The 21976-nt window shown below is 41.4% G+C and overlaps 1 protein-coding gene across 1 annotated transcript; it reads left to right on the top strand.

The window, feature by feature from the left end:
• The first annotated feature begins 1705 nt into the window (after nucleotides 1-1705).
• On the top strand, nucleotides 1706-20449 carry LTV1 (LTV1 ribosome biogenesis factor). Its single transcript, XM_075203097.1, has 11 exons — nucleotides 1706-2029; nucleotides 4663-4794; nucleotides 5232-5420; nucleotides 6069-6156; nucleotides 6422-6551; nucleotides 6794-7043; nucleotides 15693-15820; nucleotides 17785-17915; nucleotides 18337-18389; nucleotides 18584-18784; nucleotides 19167-20449. Exons 1-11 carry the CDS (start codon nucleotides 2027-2029, stop codon nucleotides 19278-19280), a joined length of 1419 nt encoding a protein of 472 aa, XP_075059198.1. The 5' UTR covers nucleotides 1706-2026; the 3' UTR covers nucleotides 19281-20449.
• Nucleotides 20450-21976: the final 1527 nt, after the last annotated feature.

The following is a 21976-nucleotide window of genomic DNA, read 5'->3' on the forward strand; positions in this document are numbered from 1 at the left end:
CACATTGTGGTTAATAATGTACCCCTTGAGCAAAATATACACCATGGGTATATCCAAGTACTTTTTAACTTAAAATGTTAACACTAAAATATGAACATATCCTGGAGGAATGGTTAAGTGTGAGGACGGATGGGAGGCAGGGAATCGTGTCATTTTGGTACCGCCCCCAAGGATACATTTATGCAGCAGCGTCAATATGACCCAGGTGGCAAAGCGTACATTACGCGGTTTGCTGTGACTCACGTCATAGAGGACCCCATCCTGCCCACTTCACTAGGAAGTGGCAGGATGCAGGAAAACCAACCCGGGAGATCTATGCAGAATTAGGGAGTCTCTCGGATAATCAGGGAGAGTGGGTAAGTATGATTAAAATATAACCTAAAACATCCACTGCAAAGCATACAAGTATAATAGTCAACTCCTGTAAGCAAATCTACATGCACCAGACATAGAGAATACTAAGTAACACCAAACAAATGAGCTGGCAGCTATAATTGTCTGCTAGTGAAAACAAGTTCTGTGAATAGAGAGGGAGAGGGGGCTCTTTATATATTATTATTATTATCATCATTTATTTGTTGGGCGCCACAAGTTTTCCACAGCGCCTTACATAGTACAAACAGTAGACTATACAGGGTGAAACATTACAGAACAATAAACACAGAGTACCAATGCTTCGGAAACTCCGGGCAGACATATGGAGTAAATATGGAGCAGAAGATTCGGTATGGAGACAGGAGGGGAGAGGGGCCCTCTAATGCATGCTGATGTGCATAGAATAATAATTGTAAATACCTTTTCTCATAGGCTAATATCTACACATTATCCTTTACTTTCAGTTGACCTTTCAGTTTATATTTCTTGCTGTTACTTCCAATTTATGACCCTGTATGTTTAGTTTTTCTATTTCGCACTCTAAAATTATCTTGTTTTTCGATCTCTACACGTCCATATGAATCAGTAATGAGTAACCACAAGATAAATTAACTCTTAAAAGGTTGTCCCAATATGTACATTTTATCAATAAAAAATTAATGGCTAAATAAATATAATTTTTTCGGGTGATTTGGAAACAAATTCAAGACAAAATGCACATATTATACTATCCATTTTCTTGTTATTTAGTACTGATACTACCATCACCAAAAACAACCTCAGTAATATAAGACAGTACAAGTGTGGCTAAGAGCTGGCTAAATCCTATTTCCCATACAGTCATTGTACCAGGTACCTACACTGAAGGGGATTTAGACATTTCACTGTGAGCAGGCTAAATCCCCTTCCCATTCATGACCTGGCTAGCAGGGGACCAAAAAGGTACCTTCAGTGAAGGGGATTTAGCTGGTTCACACTGAGCTGGCTAATCCCCTTCCAATTCATGACCTGACCAGCAGGGAGCCAAAAGGTACCTAAGGTGAAGGGGATTTAGTCGCAACCAAACCAATATGCTAAACACGCCCGTCACCTAAACTTAGTCGCTTAATGTGACATCATCAAGGGTCATAATTTCCAAAATTGGTCTTCGTTCCTAGAGAAGTAGTTCTACTACAACGGCCATTTTGTCGTAGCCCGCACGTTACTAAGATTAAAAGTTACGATCGCACTACAAGTGGGACACCAAAGTCATAGCATTGTTTACCTCTTGTATCCAGAACGTTGTACATGCTTATTAGTGGCGCAAACCAACAGTTTCTACACAGGGGTGAACGTTTGATGTTGCTGCGAAATTTTAATTGGTTAGAATTAATGACAGCGGTGAAGTGAAACAATATCGGAGTTGAAATATACATACTTCTTTTAACACTGCATCGCTTGAACTTAGATCGCGTAACTGTTTCCAGCGACAATCCCTCCTTGTTGTAAAATTGGTGTCGTCCAATGTGGCTGTGGCAGCGTGGAGGAGACACACGGGGGGGATACATGACATTCTGCTGAGCGAGTTTTCAGTACCCAGAGATCTCCGGCTTACTCATTGCCCCGGGTACTGCTCATCCAGCACTGTGCGGCTGCTACTGAACAGAACATTATGGTAAGAGCCAGATGTCATCATTGTTTATCTAACTCATGAGTTTAACCATGTTTCTGTTTGGAAATTGTATTTATAGTATTATCACAGTTATCTACTGAACAGACCTCATCACTTGTAAAGATTCGACCCTTACGATGTCCTTGTTTTTAAATTGATCAGTACCTTTTTTATCTGTACGATGTGATCGTAGTTGCTCCTTCGTATGCTAAATGTGTATTATTCTTACTGATTGACTAACTTATTTGGAGGTGTAACTCATGAGGCAGCTAGTTCTAATGGCAACGAAGTGTTAAAAAAATAAAATAAGGAGTTTTCCATGCAAAATTATGTATCTATGTGGGCAGTTATATAAAGAAATTTAAAGTAATTTCCAGGTTGTTTTTTTTTTTTATCATGGCTGAAAGATGGTATAGTTGCACAGTAACGATTTAGAGGCAGTCTGCAAACAAACTGGGACATAATGTATGTGATTTTGTTTTTTAAGTAATGTGGCAGGTCCTGGAACGTAAACATGGCAGTCTTTGTCTTTTGGGTTGTCTGACTGGATAAAAGAGATTTGGAAGCTATGTCAGGAGTGTGGAAGAGGCTATTTGTTTTATATATAATAATTTTTATTACTATTGTAGCTGCCACCCACACTTCCTGTTACAAAATAGATTTGTCAGTGGAGAATCCCTTTAAACAGTTGGTTTCTACTTGAAAAAGTGAGTTTTTGTCTTTGATCACGTATTCTGACATTGCGAATGGCAGCAGTTTAGGTCGGCTCTGTGCCTACCTACTACATAATTCTCTTCTCACAAATATAAAACGGATAAACATTTGTGAATACAGTGGGAATTTTAAGGTCTCACCGAGGAGTGTCATCATCACTCCCAAGGACAGGGTTATTTAGAAGATCTGTTGAATACAATCTCCATTCGGCTATAATTGCTGTTACCATCTCTATTCCTCATTTGGTGATGGCTGCTGCCTCCTTACTGGAAGCAGATGGCGGCACAACTAATGGGAGCATGGGTAGCAAGCGCCCTGGCTCTCAGTCCAACAGTGAGCATGACACAAAAGACAAACACCAGACATGCAGTTACAATGAATTGGTAGAAAACCACAAGATTGTCTATGCACACAAAAGAGAGAGATTCTCCAGGACTAGAAGAGGAAAGAAGTTCACTTAAGATGAATGGTTGCCAGTAAGATTTTGGCAAGACTACATTCAAACCATGCTGCACAGAAATGCAAATACTTAAAATACCATGAGCAGCGCTCTCAGCTAGGTTATAAAATTCGCCCTACACAGGGCACTAATCATCTTATACTTTGGGAGCTGCTCCATGCACCAGTTTTTCTCTGGAATGTCTCAAAGCACCTGGCCAAAATATGGACTGTGTGATGCTGTGGACCAATCGAAAGCCACAGTCTCCATGGTACCAAGGACATTGCCGCTTCTGATTTGTGCTCCCACTCACACTTTTTGCAATGATATAAAAGTGGCAAAGCTAAATACAGTAACTCCCACGGCTATCTGGGAGTGAAAATTCCTATTTAGCAACATTGGAAAGAAAAAAAAATCCAGGGATGTCTTACAAGGAATACGGCACTTAAGGAAAATTAAGGGGTTGTGTATTTTGTAACATGTAATCATTGAAATAATACAAATAAAAATATTTTCAAATTTTGCTCTTGGATAAGTAAATACCATTGTTAATAAATAAATAAATAAATAGGAGTAAAGAGAATATATTTCTTGTATATCACCTAATCAAGTCCAAGCAATAATCTGAACACAATAAATAAGAACATATTAAAATATTAATATATACTCAATAAAATACACTACTGAACCATGAATATTAATCAACAAGTAAACATATTCCCAACCTAATAAAATCCTATAGACAAAAATATATTTGTCATTACTATTATTTCTTTAGTTATTTAAAACAACCAAAGGTTTATTAAAGGGTAAATGAGATACCTTCATTTGCAGCACAAATGACCAGACACACCCCTGTATTTAATATGCTCTAAAATAACATTATGGCAGTGTTCTCTGTCATATTACAAATTTTCATTAACATTTTTCTGTTTCGATTTTCCTTGTCTCTGGCTACTTGATTATAAGCCAAGTGTCCCTGCAAAATGTGTTTAAATAGTGGCAGATATGCAACAATTTAGTAGCTGTATTTTCACTGCAAACTCCCTGATTTCCGGCGACTTACAGAAATTGTCACTTAATACATTTACAACCTGGCCTGTTACTTGACTACTGAGATCACTTGCGTATGTCTCACAAGTCGCATCACAATTTATTAGGAAATTTTACATTAATACCAACACATACTTTATGTATCTTTCCACCATTATGTATGTTCCCAATCTTCTTTTTACTAGCAGAACACAACAATTAGTCTTGTATTTCGGGCCTTTCTGATAATTGTGTATTTTGCCTGTTTTCTTTTTGCTCTTTTTATATGTTCTTCTGTGTAATAACTCGTGCTGCAATTCAGCCAATGCCAGTCGTATGTAATGTGGCTTATCTTGGCCTTTTGTTGACTCTTACTCTGTATGTATGTATACTTTGTGTAATGGTATTTTTATAAATAAAGTTATAATACTTGATGTGCATTTTATTTTAGCCTCATAGGAAGAAGAAACCCTTTATAGAAAAGAAGAAAGCAGTAACTTTCCACTTGGTGCACAGAAGTCAGAGGGATCCGTTAGTTGCTGATGAAACCGCTCCTCAGAGAGTCTTGTTACCTGCTGATAAGGTCATTTGCTTGTACATAATATTTTAAATACGCTACTTTTATTTTGTTTTGTGATACGCTCACCAATATATATTCTTAATGTAGCTTATACATCTAATGGAAATGATTTACATTTTCACCTTCATAAAGAACATAAAAAAGTTTTTATTAAAACTGACATTTATATTCTCATTAAGAACTTTTAATCATTCCATTCACTTTTATCCAAAAGTAAATTCACAAACCCATTATTGGGCATTAATATTTATTAAAAACTATTACATAATTTACAAACTGTTTCTCAATAGTGTACTTAAATCAACCCAATGCCCTGTAAATGCAGCCTCACTGGGGATGTATGATGAGAGTACAGGGGAGATGACATGAACATTCGGCTTAATTGGAGCCAAACTAGACCTTTTTCTTGTCTAATACTGTTGTATATTTTGTGTTCCCAGGTAGAGACCCAAAAAAGGAAAGAAGAGGAAAGGAAGTTTGGTGTTTTCTTTGATGATGACTACAATTACTTGCAGCATCTAAAAGAAGCAGGTCCTGCTGAACTTGTTCGTGCCGATAATCATAGAGCACAAAGCCGGATCGCAGAGAACGAGGATGGGAAAGTAGAGGAAGAAGTTGAACATATCCAAGTAAGACATCTTCGTGATTTTTTTTTATTTTTTATTTTGTGATTGTAGAGCAAAGTGTTTCTGGATGCAATAAATAGGAAATCTAGTGTAAAATCATGAAATGGAACTTTGCTTGAATAAAAACTGTAAAAACACTGATTATTTGGTAATGTGCTCTGCAATGTCTGTCTGAGTTTTTGTGTTAAGTATCCTAGAAAGCAACCTGTAGTTTTTAGTGTCGCTAAAAGCCCCTCAAAGGAGAACTATAGTTAACAATAAGACATACTACTGTGCTATAAAATTACGTAACGGAACATATTTATAAACATTTTACTTATTTGGTTTTTGAACACCATTCATATACATAATAGCCAGATAGTATAGAAAGATAGCAACTCTCTGCTTTTTTTAAACCTAAGCAGAAGTTTTTCCACTGTTATGAATTTAATTTTATAGCACCATGATATTTTATTGTTCCATATTAAAAGGCATTGTCTTTTAAAACAGGGCCACCATGTCCTTGAAATGTTGATGGATTAAAATCCATTTTCTTTAGAGGCAGGTGTACAATGTCCCATATGTTTAAGATGCTGTTGCTTTTGCTTGCTACAAAAGTCAGAACCGAACCAGGGCCTAATTTATATTTGTATATATATTTGTTTTGCATAGGCCCCAACCATAAACTTGCCATCTTCAGTGTTTGCATCAGAGTTTGAGGAGGATGTAGGGCTGTTAAACAAAGCTGCCCCTGTTCGAGGTAAGTAATATTACCATTGTAAAATAATATATAGAATGGGAAACTACTGTTGCTGAATAAAACAAGGATACCTCCATGTTTTATTTGCTGAATTTTGATGTAGGTTTTCACATGCAATGTATATTCATACTCTTAAAAATGTGTCTGTCTAGTATGTAATCTCTGTTGCTTTAAGCTCTTTCTCCGGTAAGAGTATATTTAATTTTTTTATGGTCTTATACTTTAACTACTAATAACACTGTTTTATAAATGTGCTTGCCATTAGGTCTGTGTCTAGATTTGGATCCTGATATTGTAGCAGCATTGGATGAAGATTTTGACTTTGATGACCCTGAAAACCAGCTCGATGATGATTTTATATTAAAGGCCAATGATCCTGGCAGTAAGGATAATGGGTACAGAACATTACAATGTTTTGATGTGTTTTTTTTTTTTTGTTTTTTTTACAAGGATAAAGAAATCAAGTATACAAGTAATGCAGACAATAAACTTTATCATATTGTACATGGTGGTAAATAATGACACTAGACCTCCTAATTTCTAAATTCTATGAAGAGCAAAGGGTTTTGACTGCTTTATATTTGGGATAGGTAGTTTTGTAATTTGAAGCCAATACTGCTCTTTCATTATGCTGCAGAAAGGAGTATGGAGGAGATGATGATGAATGGGAAGATGTTGATAGTGAGGATGATGACGATGGAAGTCTAGAAGATGACTTCGACTCTGATGGTCCCCTATCAGATGAAGAGGATCGAGGAGAAGGTCCCATGAAAGAATTTATGTTCATGCAGGAGGAGACCAAGAGTCGCTTCTCACAGTATTCTATGTCTTCCTCTGTCATGAGGAGAAATGAGCAACTCGCACTCCTGGATGAGCGATTTGAAAAGGTAAGATATGTTTTAGGATCAAACTTTTTGTTAAATATAATGTGTTTTGCTTTTTATTTTTGCTTTATTAATATCCAAGACATTTTTTGTCTTAACTATTTAATTATGTTTTATTTATAAAGAGCTGTCATACTATGGATCTCTGTACATTATGAGTTTACAGGACACACACATTACATACAAATACATAAAACAAAAGGTAACAATGTCACTACCCAAGTGAGCTTATAATCTAGGAAGTCTGGGGAGCACTTGATAAAGTAGTAGAATAATTATTGTACAGTCATGGCCAAAAGTTTTGAGAATGACACAAGTATTGGTTTTCATAAAGTTTGCTGCTTCACTGTTTTTAGACCTTTATGTTGGATGTTACTATGGTATACTGAAGTAAAATTACAAGCATTTCATAAGTGTCGAAGGCTTTTATTGACAATTACATTCAGTTTATGCAAAGAGTAAATATTTGCAGTGTTGATCCTTCTTTTAGAAGACCTCTGCAATTCTCCATGACATGCTGTCAATCAACTTCTGGGCCACATACTGACTGATGGCTGCTCATTATTGCCTAATCAATGCTTGGAGTTTGTCAGAATTTGTGGTTTTTGTTTGTCCATCCACTTTTTGAGGATTGACCACAAGTTCTCAATGGGATTAAGGTCTGAGGAGTTTTCTGGCCATGAACTCAAAATTTAGATGTTTTGATCCCTGAGCCACTTGGTTATCACTTTTGCCTTATGGCAAGGTGTTCCGTCATGCTGGAAAAGGCATTGTTTGTCACCAAACTGTTCTTGGGTAGTTGGGTGAAGTTGCTCTTGGAGGATGTTTTGGTACCATTCTTTATTCATTGCTGTGTTCTTAGGCAAAACTGTGAGTGAGCCCACTCCCACTCCTTGGCTGAGAAGCAACCCCACACCTGAATGGTCTCGGGATGCTTTAATGTTGGCATGACACAGGACACACGTTTTTCTCTGACATCCTTGGGGGACACCGGGACCTTGGGGTATAGAGAAGGGACAGGCGAACACTGGCACTTTAACTTTAGTTAAACAAAGCTCTGGTTCCTCCCCCTCTATACCCCACCTCCTGCTAGAACCCAGTCTAGTTTAAGTGCCCGGCGAGCGGCCTGTGCACGGGGCTGCTTAGCAGCCGTTTTTGCTTTATTTTAAGTTATTTTTATTTCTTGTGTATCGGAGACTAATGTCTCCGGGGTCTGACAGCCGGCAGCTTGCTGAGCTGCGTAGTCGGCTGTCAGTCAGAGCTCCCGGCTGCTAGAGGAGGCCTCAGGTGTCTGACATCTCTTTCCCCCAGGCGGTTGTTTGACATCAGCTCTCCCGCGGCTGAGGCCGGCGGGGAGAGTGAGATACAGCGATGGGGGATGTCTCTGTGGAGCGCACAGCATGGACGACTGTGCGCTGTCGGTGGGGGGGGTGGAGTGGTGGTGCCTCCTTCTGCCTGCTCCCTCTTCCGATGTTTGAGCCCTCCAAGGAGCCGGGCACAGTCTCCACAGGCTGTGTCTGTCCTCCTGTGCTGGTAGCAGAAGCTTCCTAGCACACACTTGCGTCTGGAAGGTTGGCAGCAGGTAAGTGAAACTCTCAGCATAGTGCTGAGAGAGGGGGGGTAGAAATCGCAGTGGTTCCCTGAGCTGGCTGCTTTTTACTAAAAGCAGTTATTTTGTTTGTTTAAGATAAGGTTTCTATTTTTAGCTCGGAACAAGGTCAGGCTAGGGTCACTCTCTGTGAACCCTGGTAGGCTCTGGATTGGTTTGGGTGATTGTCATACTTGGACGATAGCCAGTCCAGAGCTGGGCCCTGGGGGGAGTGGTTTCCTCTTGTGCACTTCCCCCGTGGTAGTCTCTCACTCCTCGTGTGCAGACACCAGAATAGGCAGCCATTTTAAAAGCTCCTGCTTCTCCCCTTTTCTATCCTGTATACTGTAAGGTAAAGGGTTGGGGGTGGTTTGTATTTTATATAAATTGGGAAGCTTTTGGCTGTCTCGTAGGCTCACTTTCTCTTGTAGTTTGTGTGCTGCTTATCTTTATTGTGTGTATTTCTCTGTACTGTTTTTGTCCCATCTGTTAACATGTCAGAGAGGGAAAAATCTGTGCATGGTAGGGCTGGTGCTACTATGCTAAGTTTCACCTGTGCTGTCTGTCACGTTAAGTTACCGTCTGGGCAGCCAGGCGGGCAGGCTCTGTGCGTATCCTGTCGGCCGACGGAGACTACTCCTGTTGAAACAGCTGCCGCCTGTTCGAACACGGAGGAGCCTGCCTGGGCTCGGTCTCTCTTTAATACAGTGGAACTGCTTGCTCAGAGGGTACAGTCTCAAGCTGCTCAATCCTCTGATTCAGCTTCCTCAGCTCAGGTTTTGCCTGTTTCTGCTCCAGTGGAGTCTGTAGAACCAGCCTGGGTACAGGGTCTTGCATCCTCGGTACAGGGTTTGGTGGCGGTTTCTTCCTCCTTAAAGAGGATGATGCAATCGGCCGAACCGTCTTCCTCAGGTCAGCGGAAGAGGGTCGCGGCACCTCTTCAGGGAAATGAGTCTGATTCTGATTGTGGTTCCCAGGAAGAGGGTGAGTTACCGCTGGGTTCTGACATAGATGCTACTTCTCTGGTGGAGGAGGTTCATACTGATCGTCAGAGTGTGGAGGAGTTAATTCAGGCTGTGCGTCAGGTATTTCATATTCCTGAAGAACAAAGTCTTGAGGCTTGTGGATCCTCTCTTTTTGTAAGGCGCAAGAAACGGGCGTTTTCTTTCCCGGCCTCTTCCCAATTGGAAGATTTGATGTTGGAACCTTGGACTTCACCAGACAGGAAGTTCCAGGTGTCTAAGCGACTGCAGTCGTGTTATCCATTTCCCCCTGAAGTTCTCACTAAATGGGAGACGCTTCCTCAGGTGGATGCGGCTGTGGCGAGGTTAGCAAAGGTAACTACTATTCCTCTTCCTAACCAGGCCACTCCTAAGGAGGGTACAGACCAGAAGGTCGAGACCATTCTTAAGTCCATTTTTGTGGCAGCAGGTGCTTTTTTGAGGCCTGCGTTGGCATCAGCATGGGTTAACAAAGCTGTTGAACGCTGGTCCGAACAACTGTCTGAAGGTTTGTTGGCAGGCAGGCCGTCCTCTGAACTGCTTCCATTAGTGAAGCAGATTCAGAGAGTGACCGATTATTTAGGCTGATTGGAGCGCGCATTTCTGCCTCGGCAGTTTCAGCCCGTCGGACTCTTTGGCTTAAGTCCTGGGAGGCTGATGTAGAGTCTAAAAAGACTCTTGAGTCCATTCCTTTTTCTGAAGGGGTTTTGTTTGGACCGCAGCTTGACTCCATTATTAGTCAAGCAACAGGAGGTAAGCGCACTTTCCTCCCTGTCAGTGCTCCCAAGCAGAGGATGTCCAGATTTCGGGCCTTTCATTCCGCAGGAAGATTTCGAGGACAATATTCCTCAGGCCAATCTTCTAGAGGTCAGTCATCCGCCCCTAGAGGTAGTTTGCAGCGGGGACATCAGGCCTGGTCTGCTCGACATCCAGCTGCAAAGTCTGCAGACAAACAGTCTGCATTACTGGCTTTTTGCTCCTCCGCTGTCGTTGGTGATAGGAGCCCGCCTTCTGCGGTTCAGAGATCGGTGGTGTCAGTCCACTACCGATGTCTGGATTTGGGGAGTGGTGAACCAGGGTTACAAGATCGATCTGCTCGGTCTTCCTCACAGACGGTTCTTTTCCGCAGGGCTTCCGTCTTGTCCGAGAAAACGATTTGCTTTAACAGAAGCGATTCACTACCTTCTTTCATCTGGAGTGATTATTCCGGTTCCTCATTATCAAAGAGGGTTTGGGGTTTTATTCCAATCTTTTTCTTGTGCCAAAACCAGATGGATTCTTCAGACCGATTCTCAATCTAAAGGATTTCAACACACAGGTCAGAGTGCCCAGCTTCAAGATGGAGTCTTTACGCTCGGTCATTCTCGGCATGGAACAGAGAGAATTTATGGTGGCTCTAGACATCAAAGATGCATATCTCCATGTGCCTATTTGGAAGGGTCATCAGTCCCTTTTGAGGTTTGCAGTCCGATCAGAGCACTTCTAGTTTCAGGCTCTTCCGTTCGGTCTCGCCACAGCTCCACATATCTTCACCAAGATCATCGTGGTTATGGCTGCTCTGCTAAGGGCCAAGGGAATTACAATCATCCCTTACCCGGACAATCTACTTTTAAAGGCAGATTCTTCAGAGAAGCTTCTGTTGCATATTCAGGTAGTAATCCAGACCCTGGAGTCGCACGGTTGGATTATCAACTTCAAAAATTCCAGCAGATGGTGTTTCTGGGTCTCTTATACGATACCCGTCTGAGACGGGTGTTCTTTCCTCAGGACAAGATCCTAGCCTTGCAGAGGATGGTGAAATCCCTGTTGGTGGCAAAGAGACCTTCCATTCATTTTGCAATGAGACTTCTGGGCAAGATGGTATTGTCATTAGAAGCAATTCAGTTTGCCCAGTTCCATGCACAACAGTTTCAATTGGAACTTCTGTCGCAGTGGAACAAATCTCATCGGAATCTAGCGAGTCAGGCTTTTCGCCTGTCTCCGCAGACGCGTCCGTCGCTGATCTGGTCGCTACACAGGCATAATCTCACCAGGGGACGCTTGTTCTCAATTTGGAATTGGATTCTGAGAACAACGGATGCCAGCCTTCGAGGTTGGGGGGCTGTCTGTCTTCAGGCTCGGTTTCAGGGGCTTTGGACTCAGAAGGTATCCAAGCTTCCCATAAATGTCTTAGAACTGCGCACAGTGTTTCATGCTCTAAGGAGTGCGCAACACTTGCTGCAGGGAAAGCCGGTGAAGATCAAATCGGACAATGCCACAGCAGTGGCATATCTCAACCATCAGGGCGGCACCAGGAGTCCCTTGGCCATGAGGGAGACTCGCAGGATATTTCTGTGGGCTGAAGTTCACGTTACGGCACTAGTGGCCATCTTCATTCCTGGAATAGAAAATTGGGAAGCAGACTTCCTAAGCAGGCAGACTCTGCATCCGGGAGAATGGTCTCTCCATCCGGAGGTGTTTCAACAGTTAGTGGTGAAATGGGGTCAGACGGATGTCGACATGATGGCATCTCGGTTGAATCACAAGGTTCCCCGCTACTGTTTCCGTGCAAGAGATCCTGGGGCGGTAGCGGTAGACGCTATGTCCGCCCCTTGGAGGTACAGGAGGTCGGGCGTGGCGGTTGCCAATACGTCCAGACCTGCTAACCCAGGGTCCCTTTTGTCATCAAAGTTTGCAACGCCTGGCTTTAACGGCATGGCTGTTGAGGCTAGGATCCTAAGAGCCTAAGGGTTTTTCTAATCGGGTGGTGCAGACCATGCTCCGTACTCGAAAACCGGCTTCGGCCAAAATATATCATCGTGTATGGAGGACATATATTGGTTGGTGCGAAAAGAAGGGATATCCTACGTCTTCTTTTCGTCTGGCCAGGTTACTGAGGTTCTTGCAGGATGGCTTGGATGCAGGTTTGCATCTTAGTTCTCTAAAAGGTCAGGTGTCGGCACTTTCGATCTTCTTTCAAAGAAAACTTGCTGTCATACCTGATGTGCAAACTTTCATTCAAGGTGTTCTCCATGTTCAACCGCCTTATATTCCTCCGGTTCCGCCATGGGATTTGAATTTGGTGTTGAGGGCTTTATAGCATCCAGCGTTTGAACCCTTGAACATGGTGGATTTCAAATTTCTAACTTTGAAAACGGTTTTTCTTTTGGCTATTTCTACGGCACACAGCGTTTCAGAGCTTGCTGCTTTGTCTTGAAAGCCTCCTCTGCTAGTTTTTCATGGGGATAGGGCAGTTTTTCGAACCAAGCCCTCTTTTCTCCCTAAAGTTGTATCTAAGTTTCATTTGAATCAGGACATTGTTATTCCGGCTCTATCTGATTCCTCTTTTTCCGATAACGATGAGTCTATTCGTTATCTTGATGTTGTTCTTGCCTTGCGAATTTGTTAAAAGATCTCAGAAAATACGTAAAACTGAGGATCTTTTGATTCTTTATGATGCTCACAAGAGGCTGAACAGCTTCTAAAGTGACTATTACAAGGTGGATTACGGCTGTTATCCGTCAGGCTTACAGTGGGGCTGGGGAGCCTGTCCCAGATAATCTACGGGCGCATGCTACAAGATCTGTAAGTGCTTCTTGGGCGGCCTTCCATGGTGCCTCCAGTGAACAATTGTGTAAAGCGGCCACGTGGTCTTCTGTATACACTTTCACAAAGTTTTACAGATTTATTGTGTTTGCCTCTAGGGATACAAGTTTTGGGAGAAAGGTGCTTCGAGCCGTTTCTTCTGAGCGTTCCCTCCCATGAGACAGCTTTGGGATGTCCCCAAGGTTCCCGGTGTCCCCCAAGGATGTCAGAGAAAATATGATTTTTATACTTACGTAAAATCTGTTTCTCTTAATCCATTGAGGGACACCGGGCGCCCACCATTAACGCTCTGGTTTCTCCTTCTGTTTGACATGCTGTCTGGTTGTTAAGAGAATGATGTGGTGTTAAATTATTCTCTTTTCTTTGGTTTCTCTCTATCTCCCTTTCTGCGGGCTTGGTTAAACATAGACTGGGCTCTAGCAGGAGGTGGGGTATAGAGGGGGTGGAGCCAGAGCTTTGTTCAACTAAAGTTAAAGTGCCAGTGTTCGCCTGTCCCTACTCTATACCCCAAGGTCCCGGTGTCCCCCAATGGATTAAGAGAAACGGATTTTACGGCAGTATAAAAATCCCATTTTCCAGATGCCCCAAACAATATGAAAGGGTATTCACCAGAGAAAATGACTTTACCCCAGTCCTCAGCAGTCCAATCCCTGTACCTTTTGCAGTATATCAGCCTGTCCCTGATGTTCTTCCTGGAAAGAAATGGCTTCTTTTCTGGCCTTCTTGACCCCAGGCCATCCTCCAAAAGTCTTTGCCTCACTATGCATGCAGATGCACTCACTTCTGCCTGCTACCATTCCTGAGCAAGCTCTGCACTGGTGGTACCCCAATCCCGCAGCTGAATCAACTTTAGGTGACTGTCCTGGAGCTTGCTGGACATTCATGGGCAACCTGACGCGTTCTTCACAATTATTGAATCTCTCTCCTTGAAGTTCTTGATGATCCCATAAATGGTTGATTTAGGTGCAATCTTACTAGCAGCAATATCCTTGCCTGTATAGCCCTTTTTGTGCAAAACAGTGATGGCTGCACGTGTTTCCTTGCAGGCAACCATGGTTAATAGAGGAAGAACAATGATTTCAAGCACCACCCTCCTTCCAGTCTGTTGTTCTAACTCAATCCGCATGAAGGAGTGATCTCTTGTCCTTGTGAACACTCTCACCTGTGTTAACGAGCGAATCACTGACCTGATGTCAGCTGGTCCTCTTGTGGCTGGGCTGTAATGCATTGGGAATGTTGTTTTTGGGATAAAATTCATTCTTCGTGGCAAAGAGGGAAACTAATTGCAATTCATCTGATTATTCTTCACGACATTCTAGAGCAGTGTTGGCTAACCTGTGACACTCCAGGTGTTGTGAAACTACAAGTCCCAGCATACCCTTGCAGCAATAAGCTTCTATATATTGGCAAAGCATGCTGGGACTTGTAGTTTCACAACACCTGGAGTGTCACAGGTTAGCCAACACTGTTCTAGAGTATATGCAAATTCTCACCATAAAAACTGAGGCGAAGTCTACTGAATATTTGTTATTCTCAAAACTTTTGTCCATGACTGTAATTACTGGTTGTACAATAGATAGTGTGGCTATTGTAAGGCAGAAGTATTCTCAGCAGCCAATAATAAAGCAGTCATTGGTGACATTTCTGTGCAACGACCAGAGTATCTTGGCATCTTCATGGCCAGACCAGTTGTTATGTTGGGAAGATGAGGGGTGTTTTTTCTTTTTTGTTTTTTTTGTTTGTTTTTTTTTAAATGGGTATTTTTCAAGGAGAAGTGGGTTATAAATAACCCCATACACTTTTTTTTTTTATTATATTTACTGAAGTTCTCTTCAGGCAATTGGTACAATCTCAACCATTTCACCCTAAATTTACCTGTCTAGGTCTGACTCGGTTATAGGGCCTATAAAACAAAGAGATACATTTTAGATTTAGAAGTGGGTCATGCAAAGTGTGTTAGTGTCACAGAGAATAGGCATCACAATTTTGGTGGGCAGGGGCAACCATTTTTTTTCTAACATCTGTACCACAGACACTCACAGGGGACTTTATGTAAAAACTTCATAAGAGGATTGGGCTACCAACAAGTATATTAACACGTTTGTACCCATGGGGATCTCTGTGAAGATACCTATCTGCTGTCATACTCTTGTGTAGTGCGCTCACATGCTGCGTTGAGAGCACAGATCATCACTACTTCTATATCTAGATGTAGCCAGATTACATTACACCACTTATATCATTGCTGGTAAAACGGTGATACGGTTATATTAACTACTTGTGACATCACATTTTCATCTTTGGGTACAAACATGGAAAGGAATATCTAACAAAGAATGCATACATATTTTTGAAGCTGAGACATCGAATTGCACAGACTGAGTCATCATTTTGAATGTTGGAAACTTAATTTTATGTTTAATAGTAATACTGTTTATGGAACCCACAAATTATTTTAGTTTGTGTTTTGTTTTGCAGTTTTACGAGCAGTTTGATGATGATGAAATTGGCGCCCTGGATAATGCAGAGCTGGAAGGGTTCATCAATGCAGATAGCACTCGTCTTCAAGATGTTGTAGATGACTACTTCAAGCAGAGGGCAAAGGAGTAAGTCACCACTTTCTGTTTTATCTGCTGGGTGTTTTGCCCTCGCCAACTCCACTGCTCCCTACATCTCTAACCTTATCTCTATTCACACTCCCTCCCGCTCACTGCGATCGTCCAACGATCGTCGCCTCTCTTCCCCTCTGATTACCTCCTCTCACGCACGTATCCAAGACTTCTCCCGCGCCGCTCCCCTCCATTGGAACAAGCTCCCCCGCTCCATCAGAACTTCCCCTAATCTGTCCTCTTTCAAACGATCATTAAAAACCCACCTTTTCCTTAAAGCCTTCCAGTCTCATGCCTAAACTCCCACCGGTCGGCTACCTCTCTTTCTCATCCCTTCTTCCCTTCTCCCCCTTCCTCCCGTCTCTCCCTTCCTCCCGTCTCTCCGTCTCATCCATGTGTCTGTCTGTCTTCCCCTCCCTTTAGATTGTTCGCTCCTTTGAGCAGGGCTCTCCTACCTTCTGTTTCCATCACTTTTAACTGCGCTCTCCAGCTACTCAGCTCACCTCCTCTCAGTCCCTCTGCCCTCTGTCTCCTCTCGCTTCTCTCCACTCCCCTCAGTGACTCTCAACCTGTCATCCGTGCCCACCCTCTTGGGCCATAGTTACCTGCCTGTACTCACTTTTCCCCTCCCTCCCTCTCTTTCATGCTGTGCCTGAGCCCCCAGAGTTTTAGTGCTTACTGTTACTTGTACTGTGCTGTTTCACCTTGTACTGTGCCATTGTTTGTCCTTGTACGGCGCTACGGATACTTTGTGGCGCCCTATAAATAAAAATTAATAATAATAATAATAATAATAAGAGCTTATCTAGAGGGTACCCTGAAATCCCTAGAGGGTTTTTTTTTATTTGTGCAACGCCTTATTCCATATCCTTAATAAACTAAATGTCTAGTACATTTAAATGTTCTAAATATAATATTCAAACTTCAGTTAGGTGTGTTTGATTAAAGAATTTACTAACCTGGGAATTATGTTCAGACAAATAGTGGATTTCAGTAAAGAAGGAAAAAAAATGATGTAAAGAATACAGGTGTGGGATCTCTTATCCTGAAATGCGTTACTCAGAAAATTCTGAAAAGCAAAATAAAAAAATTCCTTCAACTTGGTGTTTGTCATAGATAGACACGATCAACAATTTGTTCGTAGTGTCACTGATACACTGCTAAACAGTCTAATTAGGAGGATAACGATGGCGAGAGAGCGAGTCAAGACAGTTAATTTTGAAATATATATTTTAAGAATAGTGATCCAAATTATGAAAAAAAAAAAAACAACCTTACTCGATACATTTTGAGAAGTCCTGCTCTGTGGGATAGTCTTACAAAGTTGTATTCTGTTGCTAAACATGGGATTGTCATGCACTGGCCTTACAAATACGATTTCTAAAGTTAAAAAGTAATAGATTACATTATTCTTATGATCTCTCCTATCTGGAATATTTACCTGATCTTAGTTGTAAGGGGGTTGAAGATTATAATGGGGAAGGTTGACCACACTTAATATAGGCTTTTCTTCCAAGTATTGGTCTGACATTTCATCTGCCAATGTGAGATCTTCCAGGCCTCTGGGGAAGGTCAGTAATGATAAAACTGGACCTGTAAATCCAATATCAGGGCACTCTCCAATGGTAACTTGCTATGAATATCCTCACCAGTTAGCAAACCCCTTTTTAAATACATTAATGCTTTACCATTTAATGAGCTTCTATATAATGTAATTATACACTCTTATCATGCAACGTATGAAGTCAAATCTGCTCAACTGTCTGCTTGTTTAGTTAGAGAAGCTTCTCTCTCTTAATTTGGCATCCTGCTGCAGAGCAGTGAGAGCATAATGGACATATTTGATAAAGTATAAACACCCCACTTATTTCATGTCCATTATTAACTCCATGATACACAGCCATACTTGCTATTTGATTTTAATTGCACCATATACTTTTTGTACATTCTTGCTGCTGCAGTTGTGTGAAATTGAAAGACCTGGAGCCCAGATCAGGATTGGATGTAATAGAGGAAGATGAAGATAAGGAAGAAATGCAAACTATAGTTATAGAACAGCCAGCTGAAAAGTGGGATTGTGAATCTATATTAAGTAAGTATATTATTCATACAAATTATGTCTTGCAACATTAAAATCATTTTAAAATGTTTGTTTAACTGCTGTACAGGTAACTCTGTTTTCCAAACAGGTTATTTGTCTAGAGATGGTACATACTTCAAACGCCAAGAGCTATTTCAGTTATATTCTTGGTTTTAAAACAATACTGACACGTACAGCTAGGGCAATGTTTACTCTGATGTTCACCTTGAAAATAAATGTCAAATTGCTACTTCGCCATAACTTAGTATATTAGTGGCTGAATAGTCAAGTCATTCATGGACACTCCTGTTAATTTAATTTATGAAAATAAGCCACCACATTGCAGGAGCAGTCCGCAAGTGGACATTGATTTTATTTTTTAGACAATGTTTTTTAAGCTTATGTGTTTTAAATGTACTTTTCCTTTCAACAGGTACATACTCAAATTTGTATAATCACCCCCAAATTATCAAAGATCCACCAAAGGTATTGTGTTTTAGTTATATTAATCTGTTGTAATGGGATTTTGTTTGTTTTGGGGATTTTGTTTTTATCCGTATTGCAGAGAGAGTAATTTATCCTGTTGTTTAATTTGTATATTTAAATGAACAGTATTTAGTTGTCTAGTGTGTGTGGAAATGCTATGGCCAAGAAAATGTGATTTGGTGTTTGTCTCTTAGACCAAGACAATAAAGGTGTCTGCCAAAACTGGCATTCCATTGGGTGTCCTGCCTGGAAGGGGGCTTACAGCCAAGCAAGCTGAGCGCATGGAAAGGATTAATGATGGAGATCTGCCCAGGGTATCGACACAGCCACGCTCCAAACAAGAGTCCACAGAGGATCGTAAAGCTAGGAAACTGGCCATAAAGGAAGAGCGCAAGGTGAGCAGCTTAGTCTTTATTGTTGTAAAAATTATTTTTTTCACTAGTAATGTGGCACTTAGTCAGTAATAGCAAAGGCTTCAGGATCAGTACACTAGCCCACTAGTAATGGGCTAAGCATTTTACGTTAGCCTCATGAGAATTGGGGTCTGCATTGCATAATTTCCACTGGAAAAATGCTCTTTATATGAAACCAAACTTATACATTACACTTGTGTCCATTCTTCTATTAACTCCAAAGAGATCATAAATTTTCTGATGTGTCTAAATTTTCATTAAAACGTCTTGGGGATGGTTTTTGTTTTTGTGTTTTTTTTTAAAAAAATTTAAAATAAAAATTCTGTATAGAACTGATTTTTAATAATATTGTCATTTATTCCAGGAAAGACGGATGGAGAAGAAGGCCAATAAAGTGGCCTTTAAAGTGGAAAAGAGCAGACAGGAGAAGGAGCAACTGAACTTGAGACAGAATCTCCAAGGGCTGAAGTTATCATAAGCTGATGTTATCAGTGACATAGAGATAATGTCCTAGCACACTCACCAATGGACCTGCCTTTGAGAACTGTAAGCGCGACAGAAATACATTACTATATTACATGCAGCTGCATGAAAAACATGCACCACCTGGATTATAGGAATTTATACAAAAGGCACTGGGTATTGCACATGACTGCGTCTTGCTGTGAATTGCCTTGTAGGAACATGAAAAGAAATATTGCCTGAATTTAATGTTCCTGTTATGGAAACGGTAAAAAGAAATTGTGGCTTTTATGGCTGTGTAAAAAGACCAGCATTCCCTTAACCAGTAAAGGTACATAGCAATATGGACAATATGCAATTTGTAGCTGATGATTTTGGGATTTTGATGCTATTGACTTAGTAAATAATACTATTATAACTTTCTGTGTGTGTGTGTGTTAACATACGTAGTGGCGATCTTGGCTTTCTATAGAACTAGACAGAAAATTATGGGCCTCATTTAGAGTTGGGAGCAACACATTAAAGCGAGAAATTTACACCTTCGCAAAAGCATGTTGCACTGAATTGGGTGTGGCATTTAAAATGTGCAGACAGATTTAGAGTTGGGAGAGGGTGTCCTAGCTCAACTCTAAATTGCAATGTAAAAATAAAGTTATTCAGTGTCTGTGCTCTATTTAAAAGCTGCATCCAATCAAATAAATGCATTTGCACAGCTTGCATTGCAACATGGTCAGTCCAGGAGCACTCTTACTCCTAACTCTACATCATCTATTTATATATAGCGACACTAATTCTGCAGCGCTGCACAGAGTGTATGTTTTGCAAAGGCATTGAACATCCCTCAGACCAGTGCATTGCACAGTAGTGGAAGAGGTATTTAACTACAGTCAGTAGGGCACCTTTTAGAGAAGCTACTGCTAGGCCAACTGAAATTCAAATTGAATGAGCTACAAAAATCAGTGGCTTCAATGAATGTTGTTCTACAATCTCTATGGTATTCTCTCTAGTATTCCACAAAAAGTTCCTTCATGGGGAGGGTTGCAAAGAAGAAGCCCTGGCTGAAAAGACTCTTATCCTTGCTGGCAAGGAGTTTGCAAAATACCATCAACAAGATACTGCAGATATATTGTACATAGTCTTCTGGTATCACAAGACTAAAGTGAAATTAAAAATGGATGTGCTGATTCATGTTGTATTGTTTTTAGTTTAATTTAGTTTAGGCTAAAAAAACATGAATTACACAAACACTACTTGGGCGAAAGTAAGTGTACACCTGAACACCACATCCATATGTGCTTGTTGAACAGCTCATTACAAAACCATGGGCATTAATATGGAGTTGCTTTTCAATTGTTGCTATAACTTTTTTGGGAAGGCTTGTGGGAATTACACTGTCAAGATAACCTCTCCCAATGACACATTAATCCGCAGGGATTACATGGACTCTCACCCCAGGACCAGTTCTTAAATTCCACCCGGCAGACGGGGAGAACTTATTGCTAATACATGGATGAGTAAGGAGGGACAGTTAGAAGCCCTGAAACGTAACAAAAGCGTGGAAGAGGTTAATTTCAGGAGGGACTGAGGTGGGGAAAGATAAGTATTACCCATATCCACAGGACTGGCTGAGATATTGTGGTAGGGACACATCTGGGGAGCCACTGTGGAAGGCCAGCTCATCTTCACTCCCACTCCAACCCCCTGGTCAAGCACCCACCAATGTTTATGAAGGAGAGACCCAGGAGTTTGCCCGAGTTACGGAAAAGCACTGGAAATTTGACCATGGATAGGAGGAGCCACTCCAGCTCGAGTGGAGTGTGTGTTAATTTGCTGAGGATTGATTTCCTATAAAGTGCAGGGCTGACTGGTGTTGCGTTTCTGTGCTCTACCATCACACCCAATGATAATCGCTGTCCTGTACCTGGAGAAGTAGGCTGTTGCTCCATATTGGGACTTGTAATCACTTTACTACATCGGGAGGTACTCGCCAGTTTTTGTGTAAGTTAGTGTGCGCCTAAAGGAGTGAGGAGACTGATACCCAAAGCCCCACCACACTGGTGGAAAGTTGGCCAAGCAGCCGGGAACGGCCAAGATACCTAGACTCCCTGGAACTTCTGTTGACAGACTCTTTTGTCTGAAACTTTTTGCATAGCTAAGATGGGTGGGGAACCTTGCTGGAACTCCTATTGACACTGGTCATCCACTGACCTATTGTTTAAAGTGTGCAGTTTTATATTCAGGTTTATTTTAAGAAAAGTAAAGATAACGTATCTTTCGTTCTCCTTGTTGTGTGATTTCTGAACCTAAGGGGGGGGGCCAGGTAACCTAGTGAACTTTTGGTTCTAAAAAACCGGGTATCCTCACTTGCATTAAGGAGGTTGCTCAGTGATTTTAGATGGTAAAGCCTGATTTGCATTTGGTGTGCCAATTCATCCCAATGGTGTTTGATGGGGTTGAGGTCAGGGCTCTGCACGCCAGCCAGGCAAGTTCTTCCACACCGACCTCTGGAAACAATTTTTTTATGAACCTCGATTTTTATGCACCTGGGTATTGAGACAGGAGAGGGCCTTCCCCAAACAGTTGCCACAAATTTGAAAGCACACTATTTTTCTTTACTGCAATTATAAGGAGCCAGGCCAAACTATCAAAAACAGCGCCAGATAATTTTTCCTTCTCCCACCAAACTTTAGAGTTATCAGTATGCAAACCCAG

Source organism: Mixophyes fleayi, chromosome 3, assembly GCF_038048845.1.
Source record: "Mixophyes fleayi isolate aMixFle1 chromosome 3, aMixFle1.hap1, whole genome shotgun sequence".
Taxonomy (NCBI): domain Eukaryota; kingdom Metazoa; phylum Chordata; class Amphibia; order Anura; family Limnodynastidae; genus Mixophyes; species Mixophyes fleayi.

Excerpts from the sequence above, each read along its gene's own strand:
- LTV1 (XM_075203097.1), top strand. Across the intron at positions 6,157-6,421 it reads CAAAGCTGCCCCTGTTCGAG|GTCTGTGTCTAGATTTGGAT; the intron begins GTAAGTAATATT and ends GCTTGCCATTAG. Across the intron at positions 18,390-18,583 it reads TTATCAAAGATCCACCAAAG|ACCAAGACAATAAAGGTGTC; the intron begins GTATTGTGTTTT and ends TTTGTCTCTTAG.